Genomic DNA, 26,350 nt, shown 5'->3' on the forward strand with positions numbered 1-26,350 from the left:
CACAGCAGTTACTCCGCCTCCAGTCTATTATTTGCTCAACTTTCGCCCTCCGTTACCCCCCATTAAAGACGACCCATCTCGTCGCTGCTCACGACGCAGTCAACATTGGGCTTTTTGCGCCGCCGAACGTATAGCACATAATTTGCCCGATCTCCTTCATCCCCCCTTTTCCACTTTCGCTTCAGCCCTCTCCCCTACTTTGCTACCAATAGCCATACGCATACAACCCCTTCGCATCTCAGATTCGGTTTTGCATCCTCCAACCGGGTACTACGCGGGCGCAAAAGTCACCATGCCCAGCATATTTTCCCGCTTGAAGGGCAAGGATGGCTCCACAAAGACCAGGTCCAAAAAAAACGGCGCAAACGACCTTGCCAACAAACTGCCAACCAAGCCGCTGTGGGACGATGCCTACACCCGGAAGACGGTCGAACCAGAAGAGATTCGGGAGCTGGTGAAGGTTTGCACTGCAGAGCTCAAGGCGAGAGGTACACCACCGCTTCCCCTCTTTTTCAGCTCTCCAAATGGCCAACCCAAAACTGACTCCCAAACCTCACAGGTCTCGACATCCCGTTTCTCCTCCTCCCTTTTCGGCCCACATCGGACCCTAGTGCGGTCCGGACATTCGTGCGCCACTTCTTTGACACCAGTGCCGGCGTGTCTGGCGATGTGCTCTTGCAGGAGCTTCGCATGACGGAGCCAATGGTACGCTTCTGAGCAACGGTCCAAACTAGTGTTCTTGTGCTCACGGCTAACAACGGATTGCGTACTATCTACACAGGTGATTTCAGGTGTCATCAAGTGGTGTTGGAGCCGCTTACAGGGAGGAGTTGTCGGCTGGGATGCTTACGAACTTTTTAAAATTGGAGAGCAAGGTACGAGTGGTGGTTCTCGAGCGCTCAACTTGTGAACCGGGCGCTAACCCCATATTGCTGCAGATTCAAACGAAGCTCCCGACTCATTCAACACTTTCATCCCGCTTAGCGTCGACAATGCGGCCCGAGCGGGCATCATATTCGACCTCTTCGACCTTCTTTCTGCCATTGCTGCGCATGGCAAGGCAAATGGATTCGGTGGCCGGAAGTTGTCTCGTATGGCATCGTGGTGGGCCTTTGACAGTAAGGGCACTGGAAATGGGTTTGAGGGCGGTTACAAGGATTGGCTAAAGGCGGCGGATGCTACCAGCCATCTGTTCTTTGCCTACCTCCGGTCACTCTCGCCTGCCCGGGGACCTGGAAGCTTTGCCACACTTCCAATGTCGCTACAGAAGCTGCTGCAAGAGACGGAATACCCTCCCCAGAGACCGGTGTTGCTACAAACGTCCACGTTCAGGGTGATTATGATTGTCGATAACGTGTCTCCTACCCCATTCTCTCTGCTTCGTCGGGGCAGTCATTTCGAGTACCGAGACGAAGATCGTGCGCTTCGTGAATTTTCCGATTACGAAGACCCGGTCCAGGCTTTGACGGATGAATGTCGCAGAGTTCTTAAGGCGATCTCCGCGGCCAACCAGACCCAAGCGGTGTCCAGCTCCAAACACTCCACCAGTCTTCGCGACGCGTCCTGGTCACGATTTGAAGACGTAGGTTTCGGCAGCCTTATCGAAGAGGATGAAGACGACGAGGAGAAAAACAACCTAGCAGCCAAGAGGAACCATGCCCTGAGGACGACGCCAGCTTCCGGTGGCAATGGGCTTGGCAGACCAACGACCCCTTCGTGGGCGGACTTTCTTTCCTCTGGCTTTGTGGACGACGGCCCGAACAGCCCTTCAAACATACTTCTTCCCCCAGACAAGATTTTGCCGCCGATTGACACAAACACCCGTCAACGGAGCTCGCAATCCCACCGGCCTCGCCTGGAAACGGAACGTGCACTAGAACCTGGCGAGCTCGCGAGCATCAGCCGCTTCGACTTGGACGACGCCTTCTGGTGGGTGTGGATGAGCAGTCTGGCACCCGAGGAGACACCTGAGCGAAAGTCGGCTTTTGGGCGTTGTGCTGTCATCGAGACGAGCATTAAAGCAGGCCGATGGCTGGTCATGGAAGAGGTCGTTAAGGGCGCTGCTGCAGAGCCTGACGAAGGTGCCTATATTGCAGAAAAGAAGGGCTTCTTCAGCTGGACTCGTCGAAACAAGGGTATTTCTCGCAGCAAGTCTGTGGGCAAGCAATCTCATGATAAGCGCAATGGACAAGGACAGCTCATGCCAGGAGGCGACGCGGCCAGTGCTAGTAGGACGAGTATCGCAGCCAACCAGCAGGCGAAGATCCAGGCAGCAGCACAGAAGCTACAGGCCAGACACCAACAGGAGGAAAGAGAGCGAAACGGCTCTGATGTGGCATTGAGCAGACGTGGACGCACAGAAAGCCATGCTGCTGAAAAGACAACCAGCGTCTTCACTCTTCAGCCTGTGATTGCTTCTGAGGCGTCTCCCGCACTGAAGTGGGCCAGCAAATATGACAAGGAGGCTATACGAGAAAAGTATCTCGGCAACATCAATGCTGGCCGTGGCCAGTTATCCGTGTCATCGCCCAATGTCCATTTAAGCGGCCTACCATCCCCGACGGGTAGCTATAATAGCACAGCCACAGAGGATGCGATAGAGAAACCAGCGACCCAGATACCTCGGCTGTCGCCGCTGGCAACATCGTCAACAACTCCCGCCCTGTCTCCAAAGCCTGCTGTCAGTACCGTGCAGTCGCCAACTCTTCTTTCGCCGGCTTCCGTGAAGGACCGAATCGCGAACCTGACAGAGAAGTCGAAGGCGGCTCCGGCTCCGGCGCCGATAAGCCCTCGCATTGCAGTTTCGGAGCCGTCTAGCATGTTGGGACCGGCCTCACCTCGGGTGCCACCGAAAGACACGCCGGAAGACACGCCGACAAAATTGGAACCTGTTCCAGTCCCTGCGTCCAACCCCGAGGGAAAGAAGGCTGTCAACAAACTTCACAAAGACGGCAAGGAAAAGGAGGCTGACGAGAAGAACAAAGATCTGCCTACGTCCGCAACCGCAAATGGGGGATTCCGCAAACTATTCAACCGCAAGAACCGACAATCTAAGCTTCCCGAGAACGCAGGCGCTGATGTGAGTGCGATGCTGGCAGCGGCCGCTGCGGAAAGCAGTAGCTCCAACCCTTCACCCAAGCCGACTGCACCAGCCGAAGAAGTAGCTCCGACACGTCCAATTGCGGCTCCGATTGCAGCAGCCGTGAATCTAGCTCCAGCTGCTGCCGCACCGCCTGCTTCTCCAGCTAGGAAGCCAGTTCCGGTACGGGCTACTCCGTCAGCCATCCCCGTCTACAAGGAGCCTGTTGTCGGGCTGTCCGAGCCGGCACCGGTTGCCGAGCCAGCTGATGTCACGTCTGGCAACTCGGTCCCCGGCGTTGATACTGCCGAGGAGATGGAGGTCAAGACGGATTTCAACCGTTTCGACCAGTGTCCTCTTGACCAGCCAGCGTTCGTCCCAGAAGACTCTGACACCGAAGAAGAGGCAGTCCCCCCGCCGATTGCCCGCCAGCGATCGCCCGTATCGCCGAAGCTCGTATCCCCTGCACCAGTGCCGGAACCAGCCGAGCCGAGCTTACCGCCGGCGCTGGATCGGTGGGCTCAGATTCGGAAAAACGCAGCTGATCGTGCAGCACAACGCCAGACGGAAGTACCGCCGAGCACGACGTACACCAAGCCCAAGGGGGCGGGTGAAGCTGCGAGTGGTGAAGAGAGTACGTAACTCATGTTTCTGTCCTGTTCTCTGACCAACCCTGCTAATAGTCCTGCAGCGATTGAGTCTCGCGTTGCTCGGATCAAGGCACGCGTGGCTGAATTGACCGGCAACATGGAGGGAGTTAATGGCCCTGGCAGTCGGCCTGCGCCTCTGCCCATCCGCCGTTAGTGGCAGCTCATGTCGGGCTTGAGAAGAAAGCGCTGTGTGATAGTTTGCTTGTTATAAGCCGTGCCTACGGAGATCGAGGTGGTCTCTTTATATTTGTTACCCGATATTCTCCCATATTTGCTTTTATATGGCCACGCCTTTGTGGCTACTGATGGTTCTAGCCTTTCTTCTTGCTGCTTTTCTCCTACAAATGCGCCCAGATTTAATTTTTCTAACCGAAGGACATGCGGGGCTACAACACGATACCACCTGAGAAAGAAGATCAGCTTTCTTCTTTTTGCCCTGAAGCCCTGTTTCTGCCGAACGGTCCAGAGTTTCCGAACGAGAGCGAGTTTAGTGCTAGTCATATTATATTGAAGTTTATTTTGGACAGCCGCGAAGATGATCTCCAACCGATATTACCCGAGCAGAAAGAATTTGACGGGCTAAAAGATAGAGGGGAAGTCTTCAATCAAGTAACGTAGATGCAATCGTATCTTACAAGCCTATCAACGCCTGTGTGTCAGGCTGGTTTGGTGCTGTAGTACATACGTGTTCCTCCAACTAAGAGGTATCTCTCCGCGTACCAATAAAAGGAAAAAGCGGGGGTTAGTGCTCGCGACTCGGAGGACAAGGGTAAACATTAACGTCAAGCTACGTATATGTGGTGTATGTTCTTTATGTTGTGTATGTGTGACGAACGACCGGACGTGCAGATGCACCGATGACAAACGACAACGGTTAAGGAAAAGAGACAGGAAAGTGTGTGCAAGTGCGTGTTGAAAAAAGACAATAATACGGGGAAAATACAGCTCAAGGCATGAAGAGAAGCAAAACAAAAAGAAAGCCAGGGAGGACAGCGGGTTCAGTGGGAGTGGCCGTCATGGTCTCTTGAGTGGGTAGTGGCGTTGGGGGATCCAGCCCTCGACGTCTGGGAGCAGCAGCCGAGGCCGACGCAGTCGTCGACGCAGTCGAGCAGGCAGCTGGGCTGAGAGGCGGCCAGAACGGGCGCTGAGGAGACATCGGCGGCGCCGTCGGCAGCGAGGTCGCCGGTGCCAGCACCAGCGGCGGGAACGGTCTCGCCGTTGTCGGCGTGGCCATGGCTGAGGGATGAGCGGCCGCGCTGCTCTTGGACTTGCCGGGGGTCAGCAGGGCCGGTGTTGAAGCCGTTTCCGTTTCCGTTTCCGTTTCCGTTTCCGTTTCCGCTGCCAGTACCGGTGCCCTTTGCAGTCTCCTGGCCGAGGCGAAACTCGGGCTGGATGGTGGCGCTGTGGATGCCGTAACCGTGGAGACACTTGCGAATGCGGCGGGCCAGCTTCATGTACTTCTCGCCGCCGTACTCGGAAATGGGAAAGGATACCTCGACGTGCATGGAGGCGACGATCTGCGAGTCCGACAACTGCCACACGTGGACGTGGTGGCAGCTGAGCACGCCGGCGAGGTCCTGGATGTCCTCGCGGATGTCGTTGATGTCGATGTGGTCGGGCGTGGCCTGCAGCAGGATCTTGGACGTGGCCTTGGTCAGCGGGATGGCCGAGCGCAGGATGATGGCCGTGATCAGCAGCGAGACGACAGGGTCGGCATACATCCGGTACGCCCACGTCGTCTTCCAGATGATGAGCGCCGTCACAATGACGCCAATATTGCCGAGAGCGTCACCGATCACGTGCAACACCATGGCATTCATCCCCATATCGCCATGGCTGTGGCCGTGACCGTGACCGCCGGCTTTGCTGGGGTCCTTGGGCAGGCTGTGGTGGTGGTTGCCGTGCGAATCGCGTCGTGGCCGCTGGTGCGCGTGAGGGTTGTGGCTGTGGCCGTGAGTGTGATTGTGATCGTGTCCGTGATCGTGTTCGTGGTGTCCGCTGGCGTCGTGCTGGCACACGCTGTCGGCAGCCCCGTCAAGCTGCGACCTGCTGATCAGCGGCGTCCGCTCGGTGGCGCTGCTGGCGGTCGTGCCTCTGGTCTGCGCGTTCTCGCCGGTCGAGTCCGAGTCCGTTTCTTCCTCGACGTCGTCGTCGCGCGTCGGCCATGCCGTGATCATCTCGCGGAGGTCCTGCCGGAAGCTGGCCGGGTGGATGCTGAGATCCTCAATCGACGTCGGCACACGACGGCCGCTGTTGGCACGCCGACGTGCAGTAGAAGTGGCTCGGGACTGTGCAGAACCCCGACCGTCGAGTGGCGTGAAGGAGACGTGGCGCAGTCCGTCGACAGAGGCCGTGGTACCGTCCGTCTGGGCAGCCTCGATGGCCAGCTCCTCGTCGCGGTCCTCGTCCGGGCAGTCGTCCGGGTTGTCCACGCCATTCTCCACGAAAGCATCGGCGTGGACATGGCCGTGGTCATGGCTGTGATCGTGAACGTGGTCGTGTACGTGGGCGCGGTCGTGGTCATGATCGTGACCGGCCTCCTCATCAGCAGCACCGTGCGAGTGGCCGTGGCCACCGAGAACCCAGAAGCCGACCAGGTTCGAGACCAGGCCGCAGAAGCCGACGACCAGCACAATCTCCGGGTTGCTGATGTTGGGCGGCTCGAAGAAGCGCTGGATCGCCTCCAGAACGATCGTGACGCAGAGACCGATCAGAAAGGTGGCGTTGAAAAAGGCACCGAGGATTTCGGCACGCAGCCACTGAAGAAGAGCAAGACACACCGGTCAGACAGGAGACCAGACTGAGAAGAAGATGGGACAGGGAGAGACAAACACCGTAGGAGAACCGGTCGTTGGACTCCTTGCGAGCAAGGTTCACGGCCCAGAGCCCTACTGCAAGAGAAATGATGTCGTTGAGCTAAAGACAGTGGTGAAAGAAGATGTCAGCCGCTGGCATAATACATATGTATGACGCCATCCAATGCATACCATATGGAAGCCATCAGCAATCAAGGCCAGACTCGACACGTAGTAGCCGACGCCCAGCTCAATTGCCAGGAACACTGTGTCGAGCGCCATCATGACGCATATTCGCGTCGTCTTGGTCCAGCCCTTCATCGTGATGAAACTGGAACTGGCGGCCTGAACGGATGGGGGATTGAAGGGCCCAATGCCCCTGGCCTTGACGGGCTCGGGAGGATGCGGCGGTAATATCGGGCGGCTGACGCAAAACAGAGTGTCTTCGTTCGAGAGGATCTTTTCAACGGGAAACGTGTTTGTGAAGAAAGAGCGAGGTGCGGACGGAATGGCTGCTGTTTGAGAGATGGGCATGTAGACGGAGTAGATGCATCTAAAATCACGCGTCGTGGATAACCCGAGCCGAGATGATCTTATCGCACGCGGAGTTACATAGCTACATAATATGCACTATGTACTCCGCCCTCCCGAATTAATCAGGAAAATTATAGTCCCAAGCTAGAACAGAAGAAGAAGCCCGCCAGAAGGATGTTCGCCAGCGACATCGGAACACCGGCTACCATTGTCACCGCCTCCATGATCATCTTGAGACGGCTTTCCCAGTTATATTCAGCTGATTGAAGTATTGTGATACTACTCCGTGCTCCGTACAGCCAAACGAAAATCACCAAGGAGTTTAAAAATTGGTTACTCGAGGAGGTGCCCATAGAACGTTCGGTCCCACTGCCTAATGCAATACACCGTATGAAGTATAATACGTCCGGAATGGAGAAGGACTTTAGCGACAGCCGCTAGCATTTAGCGGATCACACCACTACGTTTTGCTGATTCATGAAAACTTATAGGTAGGCATGCGCTAATGCTGCAGCCAGTCGACACAGTACTACGACCATCGATATACAGTACCCTACAATTCTTCTAGGAATTGGGTCAGAACTTTTGATAAGCTCCTCCACCATCTTGTGGGCTGTCTGCTTACCCGAAGTATGTCTGCGACTTCAGCTTTGCCTTGCTTGATACTCAAACACCCCTTGTCTGAATCTTCCGATCCATCCACATCGCTTATAGCCGCATCTAAAGTGGTACGGAAACATCCATTCTGCAGTACAAGATCCACCCTTGCTCCAGAATCTATCAGTTGCTGCACCCGATCTTTCCGGCCCCAGTAAGCAGCCATGGCCAAAGCAGAACCGCAGTACTTTGCCCGAAGTTGTCGATTCACATCGGCGCCATTTCCGAGAAGTATCTCAACCATAAGAACGCCATCTCCTACTGCTGCCGCTGCCAAGGCGCTGCTGTAGTCCCCAGTTTCAAGCGGAAGGTCAACTTCTGCGCCGCGCCTAATGAGGTCCTTGACAATTCCGATCCGTTTGACGTGCAGCTGCAGCCAGGGCCCTGCCATATTTTCCAGTTTCAAGAAGAAAGTCAACGTCTGCACCGTTATTGATAAGGCGCTTGATAGTCTCAATGGTTCCGTGGTATGCTGCTGCAGCCAAGGCGCTTCCATAATCCTCGGTAAGAAGCAGGATTCTGGCATCTGCGCCAATCCAATAAGGAGCCCAACAATCACAATGCTTCCACGGTATGCTGCAACCAAGGCGCTGCCGTAATTTCCAGTTTGATGTACAAGATTGACATCCGCGCCGTTCTCAATGAGAAATTCGATAATCTCAATGCTTCCACTGTATACTGCTGCAGCCAAGGCGCTGCCGTATGTCCAATTCGGTGCGGAAGATTAACATCTGCACCGCATTCGACAAGGAACTCGACAATCCTGGTATTGTCTGCGACACTTGCTGCTGTAGCTAAAGCACTGCCGTTACGTCCCGCCCGAAGGTTGACATCTGCGTCGTGTCTGACAAGGAAGTCAACGAGTTTCTCCATCCCGCTTAGACACCGCCTCCACTAGGGCGCTGCCGCGATATATACCACTCTTCTCATTGATGTCTGCCTCGCGCTTCAGGAGCACTTCGCAGACTGGTTTACGACCTGCCCTGACAGCAAGAATCAAAAAGCTTTCTCCCTTTTCATTCTTGTATGAAATCTGAAGGTCTGCAGTAACCCACCACTCGACCAGAAGGGTATACAGTGAGAGTCTGCACATTGCTAGAATTGCTGCACTTGAAGGGGATGAATCCTCGAAAACACTTCTGTCAAGTCTGTCGCTGAAACAGCTTATTTTCAATGTGCCGACAACGCGATGCAACTCACGATATTGTGGGGGGAATATTCATCGGGGACCCGAGAAACTCCCTTGAAAGGTAACCAGCTCGGAAGTTAGCCCTCTTCTACATCGCGCGGGCTGATGAGAATCCCGAGGCATTTTTTGCTGCAAAGGCGCTTGCTGAAGGCTCCAATAATTTTCCTGAAAGAATTGCGTCTACGAAAGACGGGAGAATGGCCAGACATTTTGCTGGGAAAAAGGTGCTGCAAAGGTGTTGTAGCTAGGCATCATAAACCTTGTCACTGTCACTTTGGGTTAATCCGAACGACCGAAAAGAGCTGTTCGCTTTTCCGACCCCCCTGCGACCTGTAGACTCCTGCCTGGGGGCAATATCCTACTTACATATGTACGGAGCACTCCGTATTGAAGCCGATTCTAAGCCGCCTTCATGCAAACACGTGAGCATCCGGATTCATGCTTAATACGCTAACTAGGCCTAGAACGTCTCAGCCACAGGGGCGTTGGGGGGGTGGCTTCAGGCTAAGTCCGACACGCTTAGCTGTGCCGCGGTTAGGTCCACTGTCGCGGTCAAGCTTTCCCCTATTATCATCAATAAATGGAAATAGTGTCTTTGCTCACACACGGCCAACCGACGGTCCTCGCGCCGGCATGACGGCGCCTCATAACAACGGCTTCACACCTCGAATGCAGTCCACGCGAACGACAACAGCCAGACACAGGTCCGGGCTTCTCTCGGACGGCGACGACTTTGGCGGTCTGTCTGCCAACATCGCCCGGCTCCTTTACAGATACGTGCTGCGCAAGGCTGCCGAGACGTCTCGGATGGCAGGCAGCATGATCAGATCGAACGGTGGCCACGGCCGACGACAGCGACCGCCTCTGCTTGTCCGACTATTGCAGACGGCGTGGTGGCACATGCGACGCAACCTGACGCGACGGCGGCTGTTCAGCGTGCCGCACCTGCTCGTGGGCTTCTGGATGCTGGTGTTGCTCTGGGGCGAGCGGTGGATCTTCCATGCCAGAGTGGCCCATTGCGACTGGGGTCATTGGGAGAAATGGGTGAGTGGTGGAGGAGGGAAGGCGACGTCGAAGCCGACTGCTGACGATGCGGACGAATGTAGCCTTCAGGAGCGACACCCCACCGAGTCATCTTTGTGGCGGATCCGCAGATCACGGATGCGCACTCGTATCCCGGACGGCCGTGGCCGCTGAGCGCGCTGACGGTGATGCTCACGGACAACTACATGCGGCGGTCATACCGCGAGCTGCAGGAGCAGCTGCGGCCGGACACGCTTTTTTTTCTGGGCGACCTGTTTGACGGGGGACGCGAGTGGAGGCCTTCGCGCGGCGAGTTTGGGGAGCTGGCGTGGAGCAGCCGGCCGGAGAGCGAGAAGGCGTGGGCACGGGTGTGGCAGAAAAAGTACGCGGAGGACTACTGGCTAGGCGAATACGCGCGGTTTGGCGACATCTTCCTAGACGACTGGAACGTCGGCGGCTTCAGAACGAGGGCGGGCCAGCGTGGCCGACGGCTGATTGCCAGTCTGCCGGGCAACCACGATCTGGGATTCGGGTCGGAGGTGCAGCAGTCGGTGCGCAACCGGTTCGAGAGCTTCTTTGGCGAGGGCAACCGGGTGGACGTGGTGGGCAACCACACGTTTGTGTCGGTGGACACGGTGTCGCTCAGTGCCGACACGTCGGAGCGGGCGAGCCAGCCGGACATGCAGCCGATCTACGGCCCGACACAGCACTTTTTGGACGACGTGGCCTGGACGAAGAAGAAAGCGGTGGCGCGTGAGCTGCGGCACCAGCACGGTCTCGGCGAGGAGGTGGTGTTTGCGCACCGGGTCGAGGACCTGGACGAGGCGCAGTTTGACGTGGATGGGCTCCGACAAGCGCTGAGCAGCAGCAGCAGTGTGGATGGGGATGCAGTAGCAGACCTGCCGACGATCCTGCTCACACACGTGCCGCTATACCGACCACCAGGAACGCCGTGTGGGCCTCTGCGGGAGCACTGGCCGCCGACAAAGCCGTCGTCTGCGGACGTCGATGCCGAGGGCAAGCCGCAGCCGGTGTTTCCCGACGATCGCAACGCGATCTCGGTCACGCGTGGATACCAGTACCAGAACGTGCTGAGCGAGGCCGACTCGATCCGGCTGGTCCGGAGCGTGGGCAACGTGGTGCAGGCCTTCTCGGGCGACGACCACGACTACTGCACGGTGGTGCACGACGAGCGCCAGGACCACGTGCCCGAGATCACGGTCAAGGCCTTCAACATGGCCATGGGCGTGCCGACGCCCGGCTTCCTGATGCTCAGCCTGCACAACCCGGTGGACGCGGCCGGCCGACCACTGACTCCGGCAGCCGCCACCGGCAGCACCATGCAGACGCACCTGTGTCTGCTGCCCAACCAGCTGGGCACGTTTGCGCGCTATGCCGGCATGGTGGTCGTGTCGCTGGTGCTGCTGGCCGCGCGCGCCGTGCTCGTGCCCGTGCTGGGCTGGCAGCCGTTTGCGCTGGGTCCACGTGACGGGCGGCTGTCCGATGGTGGTGGTGGTGACTCGATCTCAAAGTCGCGCTCGTCGTCTGTGCTGCCGCTGTACAGCAAGGCCAAGGTGGAGGACGACGAGTACGGCGGCAAGAAGAGCTCGTCAGTAGCAGCAGCAGCAGCAGCGAGCAATGGCAGTGTGGACGAGCCTGGCAACGTGTCTGGAAACGAAAAGGGAGGTGCGAGCGGCTCGTCCGGCTTCTTTGCGCCACAGGCAGCCGCAGCGACGTACTCGCGAGGCCGGGCCCAGGTGAACGGCCGTTCTGGCTATGGTTATGGCGGTGGTGGCGACAGCAGTCTGGGCGGATTGGCGCCGCCATACCAGCATCCACACCGACACAAGAACCGCAGCGGCCGTCCGCGCCGGTCGTCCAGGGCGTCGGCATCACCGGCCTACGCACCCAAGATCGAGATCGTCCGTGATGAGGACGACTCATACGGCGACGATTCCTCGTACGACAGCTTTGCCAACGAGGGCGGCGACGGGAGAACGGCGTACTTGGTTGGTGGTGGTGGTGGTGGCAGCAACCGGTGGAAGCCGGCCGCACGACGACGACGACTGCTCATTGCCGGGCGGACGGCTCTCGCGAGCCTGAAGCGGCTCGTCTGGAGCACGCTGGGACTTCGTGGCAGCGGACGTGGTCGCTGGCGTCAGGCCGGCTTCGGGTTCATGTATCGCGGGCTGAACGGCGGCAATGGCGACGATGACAGCAGCCAGCGACGGCGACATGGCGGACTGCACGCCCAGGATGGACAACCCCGTGCAGGAACGCTGCAGGTGGCCGGACGCGAGTTCTGGACGACGACCTGGCGCTTAACCTGGATGGTCGTCGTCTTCTGGGCATGGCTAAACCACAGGGGATAGACGGGAGGGAGAGAGAAGGAGAGAGAGAGACAAAAAGAGCTTGTAATACTATAGATCGGAGGAATGGACTAATCATGGCTTTCACTTCTTGGTGTGGCTGATACGTCACGAAGTACAGAAAGTGGCTTGTAAGAGTGGCTGCAGTGACACAATTGCGTGCTGACCAACAGAAGGACCTCGTCTCGAACGGGCAGTTGCAAGGACGTGTATGCGCCATGCACCTTCCCTCGGCACTTTGCACTTGCTATATGGAATCGCCATTTTTTTGACATGCCATCGAGACTTTCAGAGACAGTCAAGCTTCAGCTTCTTCCATCCAGCTTTGTACCCGCATTACAGTCACGCACCTCTGCACGTGCTTCCACTTTCCTTGCCAACGCATGAACGTCACAGTGTCGCAGACAGTGCAGAACAAACGGCCAATGTGACATGTATGACTAGCCCAGAGGCAGCCACAAGAGCAACGGATTGTGGGTATCAGGCAGCCAAGCCAGAAGCGAATCGCCTCAGAGGCCGCCCGAACGGGGCTGACAGCAGACGAGGCGGAGCAAACAGACTGTCGGCCTGCGAGACGCCAGTCTTGTTTCGGCCGCTTTCCCGCCGTCCTTGGTCAGCATCTTTCGGGCTGACTGCGAAACGAAGAGACAGCGACTCTGCGTCCTTTCTCTTTCCGCACCTTTCCACCATGTGGCCGACGCATCACAGATTGCCCCAGCAGTCCAAGGCCGAGCCCAAGGCCGAGCCAACGCGCAAATGGCGCGATGGCAAGCTGACTTTCCTGCCTCTGCGCGGCCCTGTGCGTGGCTCGTCTGTCTCCTCGGTCGCTTCTTCGCAAGCAGAGCCGGCTGGTTTTCGCAGCGCCGTGCCGCCGGCCGACTATCCTCTGGGTCAGCGCGCGCGGCTGCAGGCGACGGCGCAGGAGACCCTGAACGTGCTGCCGGGTCTGCTGCACGAGCTGGGCACAATGCAGGATGCCAGCGACACGGAGAAGCTGACGGTCGACGCCGCTCCACGGCTGCACCCCGATCGCTGTCCGGCGTTTTCGCGGCCGGCCACAATTCGTGTCGTGGACGATGACACGCTCAACGTGGCCGTCGCTTTGGGCAGCTGCCAGCTTCACGGCCACTCGCAGCGGCCGCCGATCGTGGTCAACTTTGCCAATCGCCGCCATCCTGGTGGCGGCTGGCGAAATGGCGCCATGGCCCAGGAGGAGGCTCTCTGCTACCGCAGCTCGCTCTCGCTGAGCCTGCACCAGAGCCTCTACCCGCTCGGCCGCGACGAGGTCTTCTACAGCCGCTACGTGCTGGTCATGCGCAGCGACATGTCCTCGGGCCACCACCTGCTGGCGCCAGCCGTGCCGCCCCGGCTTCTGCCTGTCGTCAGCGCCGTCACCGTGGCTGCCTTGTATCGACCCCCGGTGCAATCGCTGACCGTTCGGGGCGCCGGCCACGACGAGCAGAGAGAGCAGCACCGGTCACGCAAGAGACGCCAGCAGCACGGCCACGAGGATGATCGCTGCAAGCGTGAGCGGAACGACAGCAGAGAGGGCAGAGAGAGCAGAGCCAGCAGAGCCAGCAGTCAGACGGCAGACGGACGCGCAGTCAGGCCTGATAGCCGGATGCACAGCTCAGACGATTACGGGGATGGCGAGATCGATAATGCCTACGACTGTCTGCTGGATCCAGAGCTGGCGGCAGCCAGAGCAATGGCCTCGTCGCCAAGATCGTCTAGACCGTCGTCACCACCGGGACACACGAAGCTGGTCTTTGCAAAGGATCGCGACCGCGATGCCACAAAGGCCAAGATGCGTCTGACGCTGCGAGCAGCCGCCCGTCATGGCCACGACCAGCTCGTGCTGGGCGCCCTGGGCTGTGGCGTGTTCGGCAACCCGGCCGAAGATGTGGCCCACTGCTGGCTCGAGGTCCTGCACGAAGACGAGTTTGCCGGCGCTGGTCACTGGTGGCGCGACGTCGTCTTTGCCGTCTATGCCGGCAGCGGCAGCAACAACAGCAGCAGCAGCCGCGATAGCAGCAACTACAGCATATTTCGGCAAGTCCTAGACGGACAACAGGTGTAGGGCGGTGGTGCACTCCTGGAAGAAATCCACAGCCAATGAACCCCTCTTCTGCAACTCTTCTGTGAGTAAAGTGCAGAAAGCCTTGCTTGCCTTTGACCCCGGCTTCCTTTCCGCCGTCTGCATCTTCCTGAAATATCCACAACCCCCACACACACTCTGCCTCATTCTCCCCGGGAGCTGTCCATTGGCCGTCCGGCAAGCATCCATCGCTCCGTTTCTGGCCCTCTTCAAAGCCAATCGCGCACCCATGCTGCTGGTTGCCTTGCATCGGCAGCCAACGCACAATCCAGGTGGCCCGACCCCACTGGCTGCCCGACCATGAGGCAATCGAATCACAGGCCTGCTGGTGCTCTCGTGTCTCTATCTGGCCCTGCACCCCTGTCGCTCTTTCGACTCGTGCCTGACCCGAGCGGCCGAAGGTGATGGGCCGGCTGTCCAGCCACATTCGATCTTCACCTCTCGATATAAACACCCTGCATCCACGCTCTTCCCCGGTCCAAGCGCTCACTCATTCTCATGCTCGTCTCGCCTGCCGCAATGATGGCTACCTATCCCAGCTTCCACTCCCACTGGCCTCTACAACAGGATCATCTGCCTCTTCGACACGACCGAAAGGATGTGCAGTATAACATCGTCGACGTTCCCCGGTCTGTCTACAGTATTGTCCAAGCTCGCCGGGTATGTTTGTCCGTCATAGCTCGCTGTCTTTCGGACCCAAACGCATGTTCTTAACCCTGACCTAACGTCTTCCTCCTGATGCAGGAACTACTTTCTGTGTCACCAAACGATAGACTGTTCATCAAATGCAAGTCCGCCATATCTCTTTTCCCCTCTCGGTTGTCGACTTTTCTAACCCCTTACAGTCAAAAGTCTCTTCGATATTGGCTGGCAACACCCTGGCAAAAGGGCCGCGGTAACGGCCGTATACTTCTGGGGCCAGAAGGAACTGTCGCTGGCATCCTCCACTTCAGACCCGTACGTGCCCATCTTTTCCTTGCTCATCTGTCACGACGCCAGCAGAGTAACAGCCCTAACCGAATCCACGCTTCACAGCTTGAGTCTGCGGTCAGACTACTACTTCCACGGCACCCGTCGGTCTTGCAGCATCGGTGACTACGGCGTGCAGCCCTGCCACAACAGCGACTGCAACCTGTGCAGCATCCTTCGCGACTCTTTCAAACTCAGCCGAGCAGGTACTATATATACTCTCCCAACGCAAATCACCGAATCTTCTCTGACTCTCGCGACAGACTCTGCCGGTATGTTTGGCCCGGGGATCTACACCACGCCAATATCCTCAAGTAAGCAAGATGAACCGCAGGACTGCCTATACCGCAACCAGAACTGGACCGGAACTGACCTCAAGCTGCAGAAGCCGATCTCTATGCCAAAAATCACCATCTTCGCTCCTTGGAGCACGCCATGCTTCTCTGCCGAGTCATGTGCAGCCGGCCACAGCCACTCTACCGGCCAGATCAAAACCGCACCGGACCGGATCTTGGATACGATGCTGTATGTGCACCCAATCACGAATGTCTTAGTCAGCACCAGAGCACTAACAGCTTCCCTTATCCAGGTCAGGGCCGTCACCAGAGACAAGGGCGGTGCTGTCGACTACCCCGAAATTGTTCTCTACGACGAAAAAGCCATTGTCCCATGCGGCTTAATAATGTATACTCGTGAAGGTTGGATGCCTCGCTGAGTGTGTATCACACGTTCGTCTTCGTCAAACTTCTCCAGCCTTTTTCTTTTCTCAAATTAGCGTCAGTTGCAGTTGGATTCCCAGTAATCCTTTCACGTATTCCTGAAGGTCCAGAAATAACAGTCACAATCGATCCATTCGCTGGATCTTTTGCTCAGATGTACTTAATATGATACAGGTTAAAGCCAGAAACATAATAAATTACCAAAATAAAACAAACAGCGCCTGCGAGTGAAAATAAGGTGGCAGGGTTAACTCAAACTCTAGTGAAGCCTCTCCTTGAGGTAAACCATAGCCGCATAGCCGGCACAGCATTTCTTGCTCATATTGTGATGGCACCATGGACACTTGACCATGGTGGTGATGGCCCCCGATACTCCAAGACTTTGGTCTGTGACCACAGCGTCCGGTTGCGCCATACATTCGTAAACACGCGAAGGCATATCGTGCAAGAACTTGCAATGACAGCACTCCACAAGCATTTTCGCGATAGGTCTAGCCAATTTACCGTCACGTGCTGGGTTGTGCAATGGTGAAGACTGCAGCGCTTTGGGCGAAATCGTATCGGAGGGTGATGGCGGTAGAAGTGATGTCAATGTCTTCAGATTTGCCTTCGTCCGCGTCGGTAGAGATGAACTTGACATGTTGGCCGTGGCGGAACGGATCACATTGGATAGTGGCGAGGAAATTACAGGGGCTGATCGTCCCGCTCCTTGTAAGTAGACCGCACTTGGTGAATTGCGCCCAGAGGAAGACATGACAGGCGAAACGAAACCAGCAGTCGAAGTTGTCTTAGGTAGAGTTTTGTTGGCCTGAATATGAGATTGCTCTAAGTTCTTTTCTTTCTTCGCCTGGCCTTTCACTTGCTCTCTTCTAAAACCATCTTCCCTTGCTGTCAACGTGTGCTTTGTGTGCTGATTTCCTCGCATCTCCTGTTTGTCGTAGGCATTTCTTGGCTGCAACTGGCTTTTTTTCTGATACTGAAACCCCGAATCGGCATAGATTGTTGTCGGTGCCGTATTTTCCTTCGCCTCATGGGCAACCGCTTTGAAAGCCCCCTGAATCGTGCCCCTGGCTTGGCTGCTCATCCTTCTACTGTCTTCGGCAGCGCTTATTGCCTCTAGTGATGCAGCAACGTCTGTACCCGCATTTCTGTCTTCACTCATCCCGCCGTACTGGCCTTCTTGGTTCGTCAAAGTGGTAACAAAAGACAGGGTGTCGGTGTCGGGTGTAATGGGCTTGTGACTCCACGACTTGTCCAAGAGTCCAAGGCCATCCGCAAAACTCAGGCTGCGATCGCCACTGGATGTTGTGCGACACCTAGTGTCCTCTGGTCTGTCTTCAACCCTTCTCGTGGGTTCGATCACATCTTGAAAGATGTGCTTATGGTCTCCCAGAATCTTCCCACTGGCCGGTTGCTCAAAGCCCTTCATTTTCTGTGGTTGGTTGCAGTTAGGGCGGCTTCTGTTTGCATCGCACTCCTCAGGCCTTGCAACTATCTTGCCATCTGTCTCATTCGGTCTGCTGATTGACTTGCGCGCATCCGGTTCGTCCGCACCGTCCAAAGGCCTGCTGAATAATGTCTTTAAAGAGTCTGGCAAGAGGTCTTTTCTTTTGCTTTCGAGGATCTCCGGGTCTCGTTTTCCGAATAGTGTTTTTTCTCCCATCTCCAGTATTTGAGCATCTTCAATTGTCGCAGGCAACCCTCTGGCTGATTGTGGTCTCGAAGTATCTGGAGTACTTGGAGGGGAGGGCGACGTAGAAGTGTCGTCGTGGAACGAAGAAGTGGATGAAACCTCAAACGGCCGGTTGATAGCATGTGCTGTCTGTGAAGAAGCAGATTTCGCGTTCGGCCCGTTCGAGTCATGGCTTACAGGGTGAAGGATCTGTACTTCTTTCGTAGATGCAAGTGCCGTATCCCCCCCTGCCATTGTCTGTGACGGACTTGTGCTTTGTGATTTCCCTGGTTCATCGCTACCCGATTGTGATAATGTCGTCACCGAGGAGACTGGAAAGTGTATCGCATTTATGGCCATTTCTCTAAAGCTTCGAGCGGCCACAGAATTTGCACCACTTGAACTACTGCCTCGTCTGCTCATTCGAGATCTGATGGATGAGAATATGCCGCTCGTGGGAGTTGCCGAGTCCAAACTTGGTGAAGTGTATGGCTTGGAAGCCAAAGTGAAACGCTTGCCAGTTTCTCTTTCCACTTTCGAGTGTTCCTTTTTCCCTGAAGGCTCTGGCTGTTGCACTGGCTGTGTATTGTTCGTTTGTGGACCTTGTTGCTCGTGTCGCTGTAGACAGCCTTGGAGTTTCTGTGGAGCAGCAAGCTCAGGATTCGCTGCCAGTTCTTTGCTGTAGTTTTCGGTGTTCATGGGCTTCTTTATAATTGGCCATTTAGTCTGACTCAAGGTGATCCGCTGTCTTGCTCGCCATGTTTCTGCCTCGTGGTGTTCTGGAAAATGGCTGTCTAGACTGGATCGGCCGGTCGCAGCTGACAGTGCCGTCTGCTCCAAAACTCCGCCGATGGAGCGCTCGATGCTCTGTGTTCTCACCTGTCGAACGTAACTACCGCTGTTAGTAGTTCCGCCTGGTAGGCGGCCTCTGTCAAACAAGCTGTGGAGCGCCTGATCTGGCCTTTTCTCAGCAGAATCTACACCAGACTCGCACGGACTTTCTGAGTCCCTTGCTCTGAATATCTTAGACGCCTCTTCTATTTGAGAAGAAAAGCTAGTAGAGACCGAGTTGCGTCTGCTGTGACCCCTTGTCAGGAAGCCGCTCAGATTGTGAGACTTGGAAGATGTAGGTGGATATGATGTTTTATCGTTCGCCGTTGCTGCTGGGGCAAGTGTGATGAAGCTTGGTAGTGTGCCATCAGGACGAACTGTTGACTGAACTCCGTTTCTCGCTTTCTCTGCAAAGAGACCTTCGGCCGAGGCAGATTTGGTATTTGCACCAACAGGATGCATCTGGTTTCGCTGTGCTGAGCTTCCCAGCGGTCGTGAACCCATGTCTGTTTTTAGTTCTGCTATAGTGATTTGCTCTCCAACAGTCACTGAACCCTTAGCCATCTCCCGTCTGTCTGGGATCGTAATCCGGGGTACAGTTAATTCGTTCGTGAGCTCGGTAGTGTCCAGCTCGGAAGCTTTTTCTTGGAGGCAAGTGGGTGAGGTAGAGCTTTGGTCTCGGCTGCTAGTAGGGTCCTGAAAATCGTGAGGCGGGAGCTTATACAAACGATTTGTGGTCTTCCTTTTAACACCAAGCTTCGGGGTTCTATCAGCTGTATCTTTGTCCCTTTTGCGTAGCTCAGCCTCCATTCTCTTGTTTCTCTTCTTTTTACCATATCCCTCCCAGCTGGGAGATTGGCATATAGATGACTGGTCAGACTGTGAGCCTTCCATGTTTCCCTCTCCTTCGGCGGTGTCACTTATACACTGGGATGCAAACTCCACAGATCTACCTCGTGGTCTGGCTTCGTCTTCTTCTTTGCTTTTTGAGAGTGGTCCCTTTTTTTTGGCAGCCACAGGACCGGACTCGCTCCTCACCCTCTGTTGCTTTTGCCGTCTTTCTGGGTCTTTCTCCTGGGGCGGGGAGACGGTGATAGATAGAGGGAGGCTTGAACCCCCCCCTGGAGCTAGCCTAGAGTCCGAAGTGCTCTCAATGTTCGGCAGTGGATAATCTCTCAAATTTCGACGTCTCGCTTGAATTGAGGGTGTTTGGATTTGTAACTGGACTGAAGTTGTCGAATCCGATGTCGGTGGTGTCTGTGCCCTATGAAGTCTCGCAAGCTAAATAGGTGAGTATATGTGAGATGGCTTGGTACGTCTGCAGATCATGTAGTGAGAGACGTGATGGATCAACACAAGTCCCAACTGTGCATATCAGAACGAGACGGGAAACTTACCTTATATCTCTTTTCCAAGTCCAGCATCCTTTGGAAACTGTCCACTCTTGGGCGACTCTTTTGATTCTCAAGGCTGATGGCCGCCATATCGCATTTCAATCAAAAGGATATTGTGGTGATAACGAAGGCTCCGAACGAGGGCAGTGCCAGATATGCTGGTTAGCGGGTGGCGGCAGGAGAAAGAGTGTGTATGCGCGTTTGTGCGCACACACTTCTGGGCAAGTCCGAAAGAAATTGTAATACACAGCCGAATGGGCGGTGACGGATAGATCCCGGAAACTTGCCTGAGGGCTGACTTGTCCCAATACTCTTGGCAAAAGCGGATGGCAAAACAATGAAAACTTTAGAGGCCCAGCTCGGGCGATAATAAGAGCCAACGGTGCCTGGAATCAAAATACGCGTCGCTGGAAAAGTTCGAGTAGGTCTGAGTTGTGAGGAGCAAGGTAGAGACTTTAGAAAAATTGCAGCTTCAAGGTGTGTTGAAAGCCGTTCTGAAAGCCAACGTCGAATAAATATTTTGTTGCAGCAGTAGATAAGTGTAGAAAATCGGAATGTAATAATGAACCAATAAATTACAATAAATGGACTGATTTCAGAGACACGCCGGGCTTTTTTTCTATCCCACGCTTTTCGCTTTGAGGGAGCTCGTTTGCCAAAGTAGAAAACTCGACAGAATGGCAATGGAAAATTAATATAGCACTAGGTCCTCAGTTATTAAATACTCAAGACAGTCAGAAATAGGTATTAAAGGCCTCCGGTTCATGAGAAAAACACCATGACAAGAAAGAGGAAAGTGATTCACACCGGAGAGGAACAACGGCAACAATATGTTGTAGAACAGGCGGTGACAAAACTCGGGTCAAACAGTGGTGCATCGTCTCCAACGATGCAGAGGGGAGGCCAAAATGGGGCAGAAAATTCAAGCTCAAGACTAAGGCTGTACGAGAGAAAAATAGTGTAAAGAGAAGACGGGATAAAAATAGATATGAACACGGAACTAAGATCTCGGCATGCGTACCTGAATGTCCCTTACAGGAGGGAAGAGGACCGTGTGTGCGCACTGCATGCGGCGTAACGTGGTGGCTTTAATTCGCAAGTTGGCAAACGCGTTCTCGCAACGGGACAGCAATATCGCTGCTGCTGATATTTTTTCGGCACAAGCGAAAACTGAGGGTAATATGGTGGGAGAAAAACTACGATGACCGCCAGAAAGTTATTTGCTGACCAGGCAACTCGAACCTCGTACGAACGGCAGGAGGAAGGAGCGGACAGCGGCACGCCGCCAGAAATGGAAAGAGCGAGTATGACAGCACGCCGGAATCCACCTGCAAACACGTAATCGATATATTTTCGGCTTGAAGCCGAGCTAAGGCACGGATGTTTTGGGGCTGTGACAAGACGGACTACGATTCCGGTAATGGCGAGCCGCAGCATCGTGTTGTACAAGGGCTCCTATCCCGCGAAAAGTTGAACGGCAAGATGTAATAGGCACTTTGGTTCACTACCTTTGATGTAACTACTTGGTGAAAACCAAGATCAATTTTGCTTCGTAACAATTGAAGCCTAATAGATTGTCATATGTCAAATAGATTTACAGACAAACCATTTGAGGCCTTAACTGTAGGATTCAATATGAAATTAAAAACCCAAAGCCTTGATATAGAACTTTAGAAACCCCTTTTAATTCTGTGGGAGAGCTCAGTGTAACTGGTATAGCTTTCTTGCGTCTGTATGCAGAGAAGGTCAACGTCTACAATATGAAGTATCTCATTTCACCACAAACTATAGAATTCGTGCGCCATGGCTGCATGCTTATTGTGTTTTCTCAGCTGATGTGAACATATCCTAATCAAGCTCAATCTAGTCGTCCTGACATACCACCGCAGCACAACAGCTCGTTTCGCGTGCCTGTTTTCGCCGTTTTACCGATCCAGACCCACTTGTTTGCCACGTTGTCTCTGTCGTGTAAGCTTTATACGAGGCAATGAAGGTATCACCACATTGGCGAGAACAAGAAGAAGAGACCGGAACACGACTGTCGGAAGGCAGTTGCCAACGTCTCCAAGATGTGCTTGTAGAAGTAGTCCAATCAAGCTCAGTACTAAGCCCAGAAGCAAGAAAAATATGTCCTCCGCTCCACTGCTGTCTCGCGCTAATCAATCAGAATTGGCCGATCTCCGTCTCATGATCATCGTGGCGAAGACGTGTCACTATTAGAACGTAACAGTTCACGTCTACAGACCTCCCTGTCCCGTATGTCTACTCTTCGCCTTGGAGGCCAGCAAAACCGAGTCCGATAATACTGCATGAGTAATCCGGGGCATGCGCATATGGAAACTAGCCGCAGTGTTCAAAATTCCTCAAGAGAGTTAAGCCTTCCACATTATCGACCACCGGCAGCTCTTTTCCCCGTAACGCCCGGTGCCCTTTCGTCGCCTCCAGAGCTCGTCACAATTTTCAGCAGAAAATTCTATTTGCGAGTGAAGCCGTTGGTGACCTTCCAGCCGTCCATACCAGAGATCTCCTCTCTGTGGCTTCCACCAGAACATCCAATCTTCATGTCTGTGCATGTGACCTTATATCTCTCAAAATCTTGTCAGCCTGGACTCGATTCATATTTCGAAGCTATGCTAATCAGCCGAGCTCGGAGTCATTTTAGTTGGTCAAAAGTTTGGATTTACCTCCGAAATGCTGAACTCTGCGGTGTCCTACTTATAGCTATACTCTAGGCACTCCAATCTACTGCGATATCACAAAGCATCGGCTGTAGTTTGAGGGAAAGGAGAAAGACTGAAAACGGTGGGTTTTTGGCCCAGAAGTCGGGCCCAGATATTTTACAAGGAAACAGAGGAACGAGGGGACCGGTGCCTTCCTCAAGGAAGCTTGTTCACACGCTAAGAATGCATTTGGATTAGCTCTTATAGTCTCGTTAACAGCCTATTTGAGTGAGCCAATGGCATATTATTGTACGGAGTAGCTTCCCCCACCTGTTTAGCTTAAGAGAGATATATATAAGATGGCGACGTCGTCGAAATATGCTCGTCTTCTGATTCAGTCTCATCCAAGGATGCAGGTCCGGATATTTCAGCTACAATATCTTGCCAATATTAATATACTTACAGATTACAAATAAATAAACCCAGACAAAGAGATTTCCTCACTGAAAGGGAAAGTCGTCCTTGTGACTAAATATATCTTATGTCGAGCTTTGCAAACTGCGCCAAACTTAAATCTTGTATCTTCCCACTTCCTAGGCAATTCCGGTCTCGGTCGTGAGTCTGTTCTGGCCTTGGCCAAGCACGACCCAACACATATATACTATACTGGTCGCAATCTAAGGCAGCGGAAACGCTCGTTATCGAGGTGGATAAAAATAATAGCACGATTGACAACGGCTCTATGACATCATAGAAGCTGGATATGGTGTCTCTGCCACCGTCAAACATACCGTGGCTCAAGTTTAGAACGGCTGTCTCGACATCCTGCTGTGCAACGCTGCATCATGACTCAGCCACTAGCCCTTGGAAGCTCATGGCAGAGGCTGGGATTCTGCCTAGTATACAACGCGTATTAACACGACATTCAACAAATCACCCTCAGGATCTGCTTACTTTCTTCGAATAGAATTAGTCAAGTTACATGCTGTGTAAACGTTCGTGTACGATATACGAAGGAGATCGGGAACTTCGGCGAGGGGTTCATATCTCATGAACAAAAACATATTTCTCGATGCTACTGCGATATTGAAAATAATATCGTGATACTGACTTGGCTTGCTGCTCTCTTACCGTGCCACGACGGATACGAAGACCAATATTACAATCAACTCCGTCCGAAAGCCTTCATTCGCCGAACCCTTTGTTTGGCGAGCCGTCCTATCCGAAATTAGCTACAGTATGTTATGAATGAAGCCAAACTCTGCTACTTATTATCTGAAACGTCTGTTTGTACTAAATTGTCACAATTTGTTTGCGGAAACAGTTGCTGAGGCTTCATTGACAAAATGTACCTATAGACAGGCGCAGAAATCAGGCTCTTGCTAGCAATCAGTAAAAATAATGGTTCTATTTGTTACTAATCACGCCGGTTGTCATTGTGTTTTAAAAGTTGAGAGCGAAAAGCAGCGTCGTCAAAGCGTAGTAATTTTATATTTACACAAAAAGAGGGGAGAACGGTTGCTCCTATGGATTAAAACTTGAAAATCAAATACAGAAAATTCGCTTGGTGTGTAACAAAGATAAACCAGAACCCCCCCGCCGCCAAATCTCGATTTGTGAAGAAATTATGAAATCGGATTGTAAGCACTTGGTAGTGCATGGAAACAAAGAAAAGCATTAACCCGACGCATTGGTCTTTTATACGCGTGAGAGCCTCTACCGTGAGAGCCTCTACCGCTTACCTCATGGCTGGGTCTATTCTTTCTCAGTTTTCACCTCCTCGCCGTTGTTTATCAGTGCCTGGCTGGTGACATGTTCCTGATTTAGGCTGTAACCACGGAGGAAAACACTAAGAATCAAGCAGAAGGCGGAAAAGGCTATCATGGAAACGTAGATGACATGCAGACCTTCATTGTAAGCCTTGACCAACTGAGTTTTCTCGACACTAGCGGGCATATGCCGGATTATGGCGACGACAGATGTGGCATCGTGTGAGTATTGGTTGGCCAGGCTTGCAAATGCAGGCAGAGCTGCGAGCTTCCTTTTAAACGAGTTCTGAAAGATGACACCGCTGACGGCCACACCGATGGACTGGCCAAAGGTGCGCAGGAAGGAGAAGAAAGCAGAAGCCTGACCGTTCAAGACAGGCTCACAGGCCGCTTGGATCGACAGGCCCATGGCTGGGAACAGCATGCCGGTGCCTACGCCCAAGGGAACGTTGAGCCAGATCCAGGCCGCCACCGAGGTGTCTGGTTTCAGCAAGAGAAGCAGACCGGAGCCCATGGTGGTCAGGGCCCAGCCGATCCAGATAGACCACCGGTAACGACCGGTGATTCCCGTGATGACTCCCACAGCCGAAGCTGCCGGTGCTACCGTCAATGTTATTGGGAGCACGGCCACGCCTGTGATGACGGTTGAATATCCCTTGACAGCCTCGTAGTAGAGAGCTGGTAGCGTCAGCAAAAGCACAAGTCTAACAGGGGCCGCCAAAAAAGGAAAGAGAAGCCTTACGCAAGAAGTACAACACCGACCAGAGGATGGCGCCATGCAGTACAGTCATGATGTACGTGAGGATTATGTCAAGGTTGCTAAAGATACGCCGGTTGATGATGGGTTCGCGGGCAACACGGAACTCGTAGAAGCCAAAGGCAACAGTGCCAAGGAACCCCAGAATGAGCGGCAGCAAGACGCGGTAGGAGCTCCAAGGATTTGATACGCCGCCTGTCGATAGACCGTAGAGAAAAGAGGTAGAGCTGGCGGTGAACAGGACGGAGCCGACCCAGTCGAAGCGCAACGTCTTGGCAATGATGCCGCCGGGAATCTTGGCCTGATGCAAGAAGAGCACGATAAAAGCCATGCCGACACCGATCATGGGCAGGTTGATGTAGAAGATCCAGCGCCAGCTGACGTTCTGGGTAAAGGCGGCGCCGACAAGCGGACCGCTAACAGTTCCCAGACTCCACATGGCACTAAGAACAGAGAACCAGGTCGGCCGGAAGGCGAGCGACACGAGGTCGGTCACGACAACTTCGGTCAGGGCGATGAGGCTACCGCCACCGATGCCTTGGATGGTCCGACCGACGATCAAGACGGTGAAGTTGTTGGCCAAGGCGGCCACGAGAGAGCCGACAAAAAAGAAGATGCCATTGACATATATGAGCTAACTTGTCAGACCGGACGACAAGACAGAGAAGCAGAGAAGGGAAGCGGACAGGGGGAGGAAAAGACGCACGTATTTGCGCCCAAATATGTTGCTCAGAGACGCAGCTGTGGGCTGCAGCACCGTGCTGGCCAGAAGAAAGCTGGTGCCTGACCAGAAAGCCTCCAGAGCACTGCCGCCAAGTGCGGCACTGATGCTCGACAGCGAGACAGACATGCTGGTGGCATCCAGAGCGATAGCAATGGTTACCACCATCAGAGCGGAGAAGGCGAGGAAGAAGCTGCGCGTCGGCCTGAAAACGGCCTTGTTGTCGACTCTCTCGATCTTGCCGCCAGCCATGTCCGATTCCAGAACGGTGCCATCACTGCTAGATGTGGCTGCCGTATGGCCAAGCCCCGACTCCATGGGAACACCTTCGGGGCGCAGCTCTTCTTGCATTGACGTGCCCGTGTCCGAGTCGGCCAGCGGATCGAGCTTGTAGCGACCTGTGGCCATTTTGGCAGAGAGCCAATTACTCTTGTTGTAATAGACGTGTATGTGTTGCTGAAAGA

At 54.4% G+C, this 26,350-nt stretch overlaps 5 protein-coding genes across 5 annotated transcripts; 3 read left to right on the forward strand and 2 right to left on the reverse strand.

Annotated features, from left to right (window-relative positions):
• Positions 1-292: 292 nt before the first annotated feature.
• CMQ_1899 (morphogenesis protein) lies at positions 293-3,883 on the forward strand (the record flags this gene model as incomplete). The annotated part of the gene is made up of 5 exons (XM_014314825.1): positions 293-488; positions 560-705; positions 782-875; positions 939-3,713; positions 3,771-3,883. 5 exons carry the CDS (start codon positions 293-295, stop codon positions 3,881-3,883), a joined length of 3,324 nt encoding a protein of 1,107 aa, XP_014170300.1.
• An 844-nt stretch (positions 3,884-4,727) lies between these two features.
• Positions 4,728-8,106, reverse strand: CMQ_1870 (zinc cadmium resistance protein; the record flags this gene model as incomplete). Its single annotated transcript, XM_014314796.1, has 4 exons — positions 4,728-6,488; positions 6,562-6,645; positions 6,717-6,983; positions 7,684-8,106. 4 exons carry the CDS (start codon positions 8,104-8,106, stop codon positions 4,728-4,730), a joined length of 2,535 nt encoding a protein of 844 aa, XP_014170271.1.
• A 1,431-nt stretch (positions 8,107-9,537) lies between these two features.
• CMQ_2046 (manganese ion homeostasis protein) lies at positions 9,538-12,299 on the forward strand (the record flags this gene model as incomplete). Its single annotated transcript, XM_014314972.1, has 2 exons — positions 9,538-9,948; positions 10,011-12,299. The coding sequence occupies 2 exons, from the start codon at positions 9,538-9,540 to the stop codon at positions 12,297-12,299; spliced, it is 2,700 nt and encodes an 899-aa protein (XP_014170447.1).
• A 685-nt stretch (positions 12,300-12,984) lies between these two features.
• CMQ_1905 (uncharacterized protein) lies at positions 12,985-16,078 on the forward strand (the record flags this gene model as incomplete). Its single annotated transcript, XM_014314831.1, has 4 exons — positions 12,985-14,251; positions 15,240-15,351; positions 15,430-15,569; positions 15,627-16,078. 4 exons carry the CDS (start codon positions 12,985-12,987, stop codon positions 16,076-16,078), a joined length of 1,971 nt encoding a protein of 656 aa, XP_014170306.1.
• An 8,316-nt stretch (positions 16,079-24,394) lies between these two features.
• Positions 24,395-26,294, reverse strand: CMQ_1913 (major facilitator superfamily transporter multidrug resistance; the record flags this gene model as incomplete). Its single annotated transcript, XM_014314839.1, has 3 exons — positions 24,395-25,086; positions 25,151-25,799; positions 25,872-26,294. 3 exons carry the CDS (start codon positions 26,292-26,294, stop codon positions 24,395-24,397), a joined length of 1,764 nt encoding a protein of 587 aa, XP_014170314.1.
• Between the last annotated feature and the right edge of the window lie 56 nt (positions 26,295-26,350).

This window comes from Grosmannia clavigera, assembly GCF_000143105.1.
Source record: "Grosmannia clavigera kw1407 unplaced genomic scaffold GCSC_168, whole genome shotgun sequence".
In the NCBI taxonomy this organism is placed as follows: domain Eukaryota; kingdom Fungi; phylum Ascomycota; class Sordariomycetes; order Ophiostomatales; family Ophiostomataceae; genus Leptographium; species Leptographium clavigerum.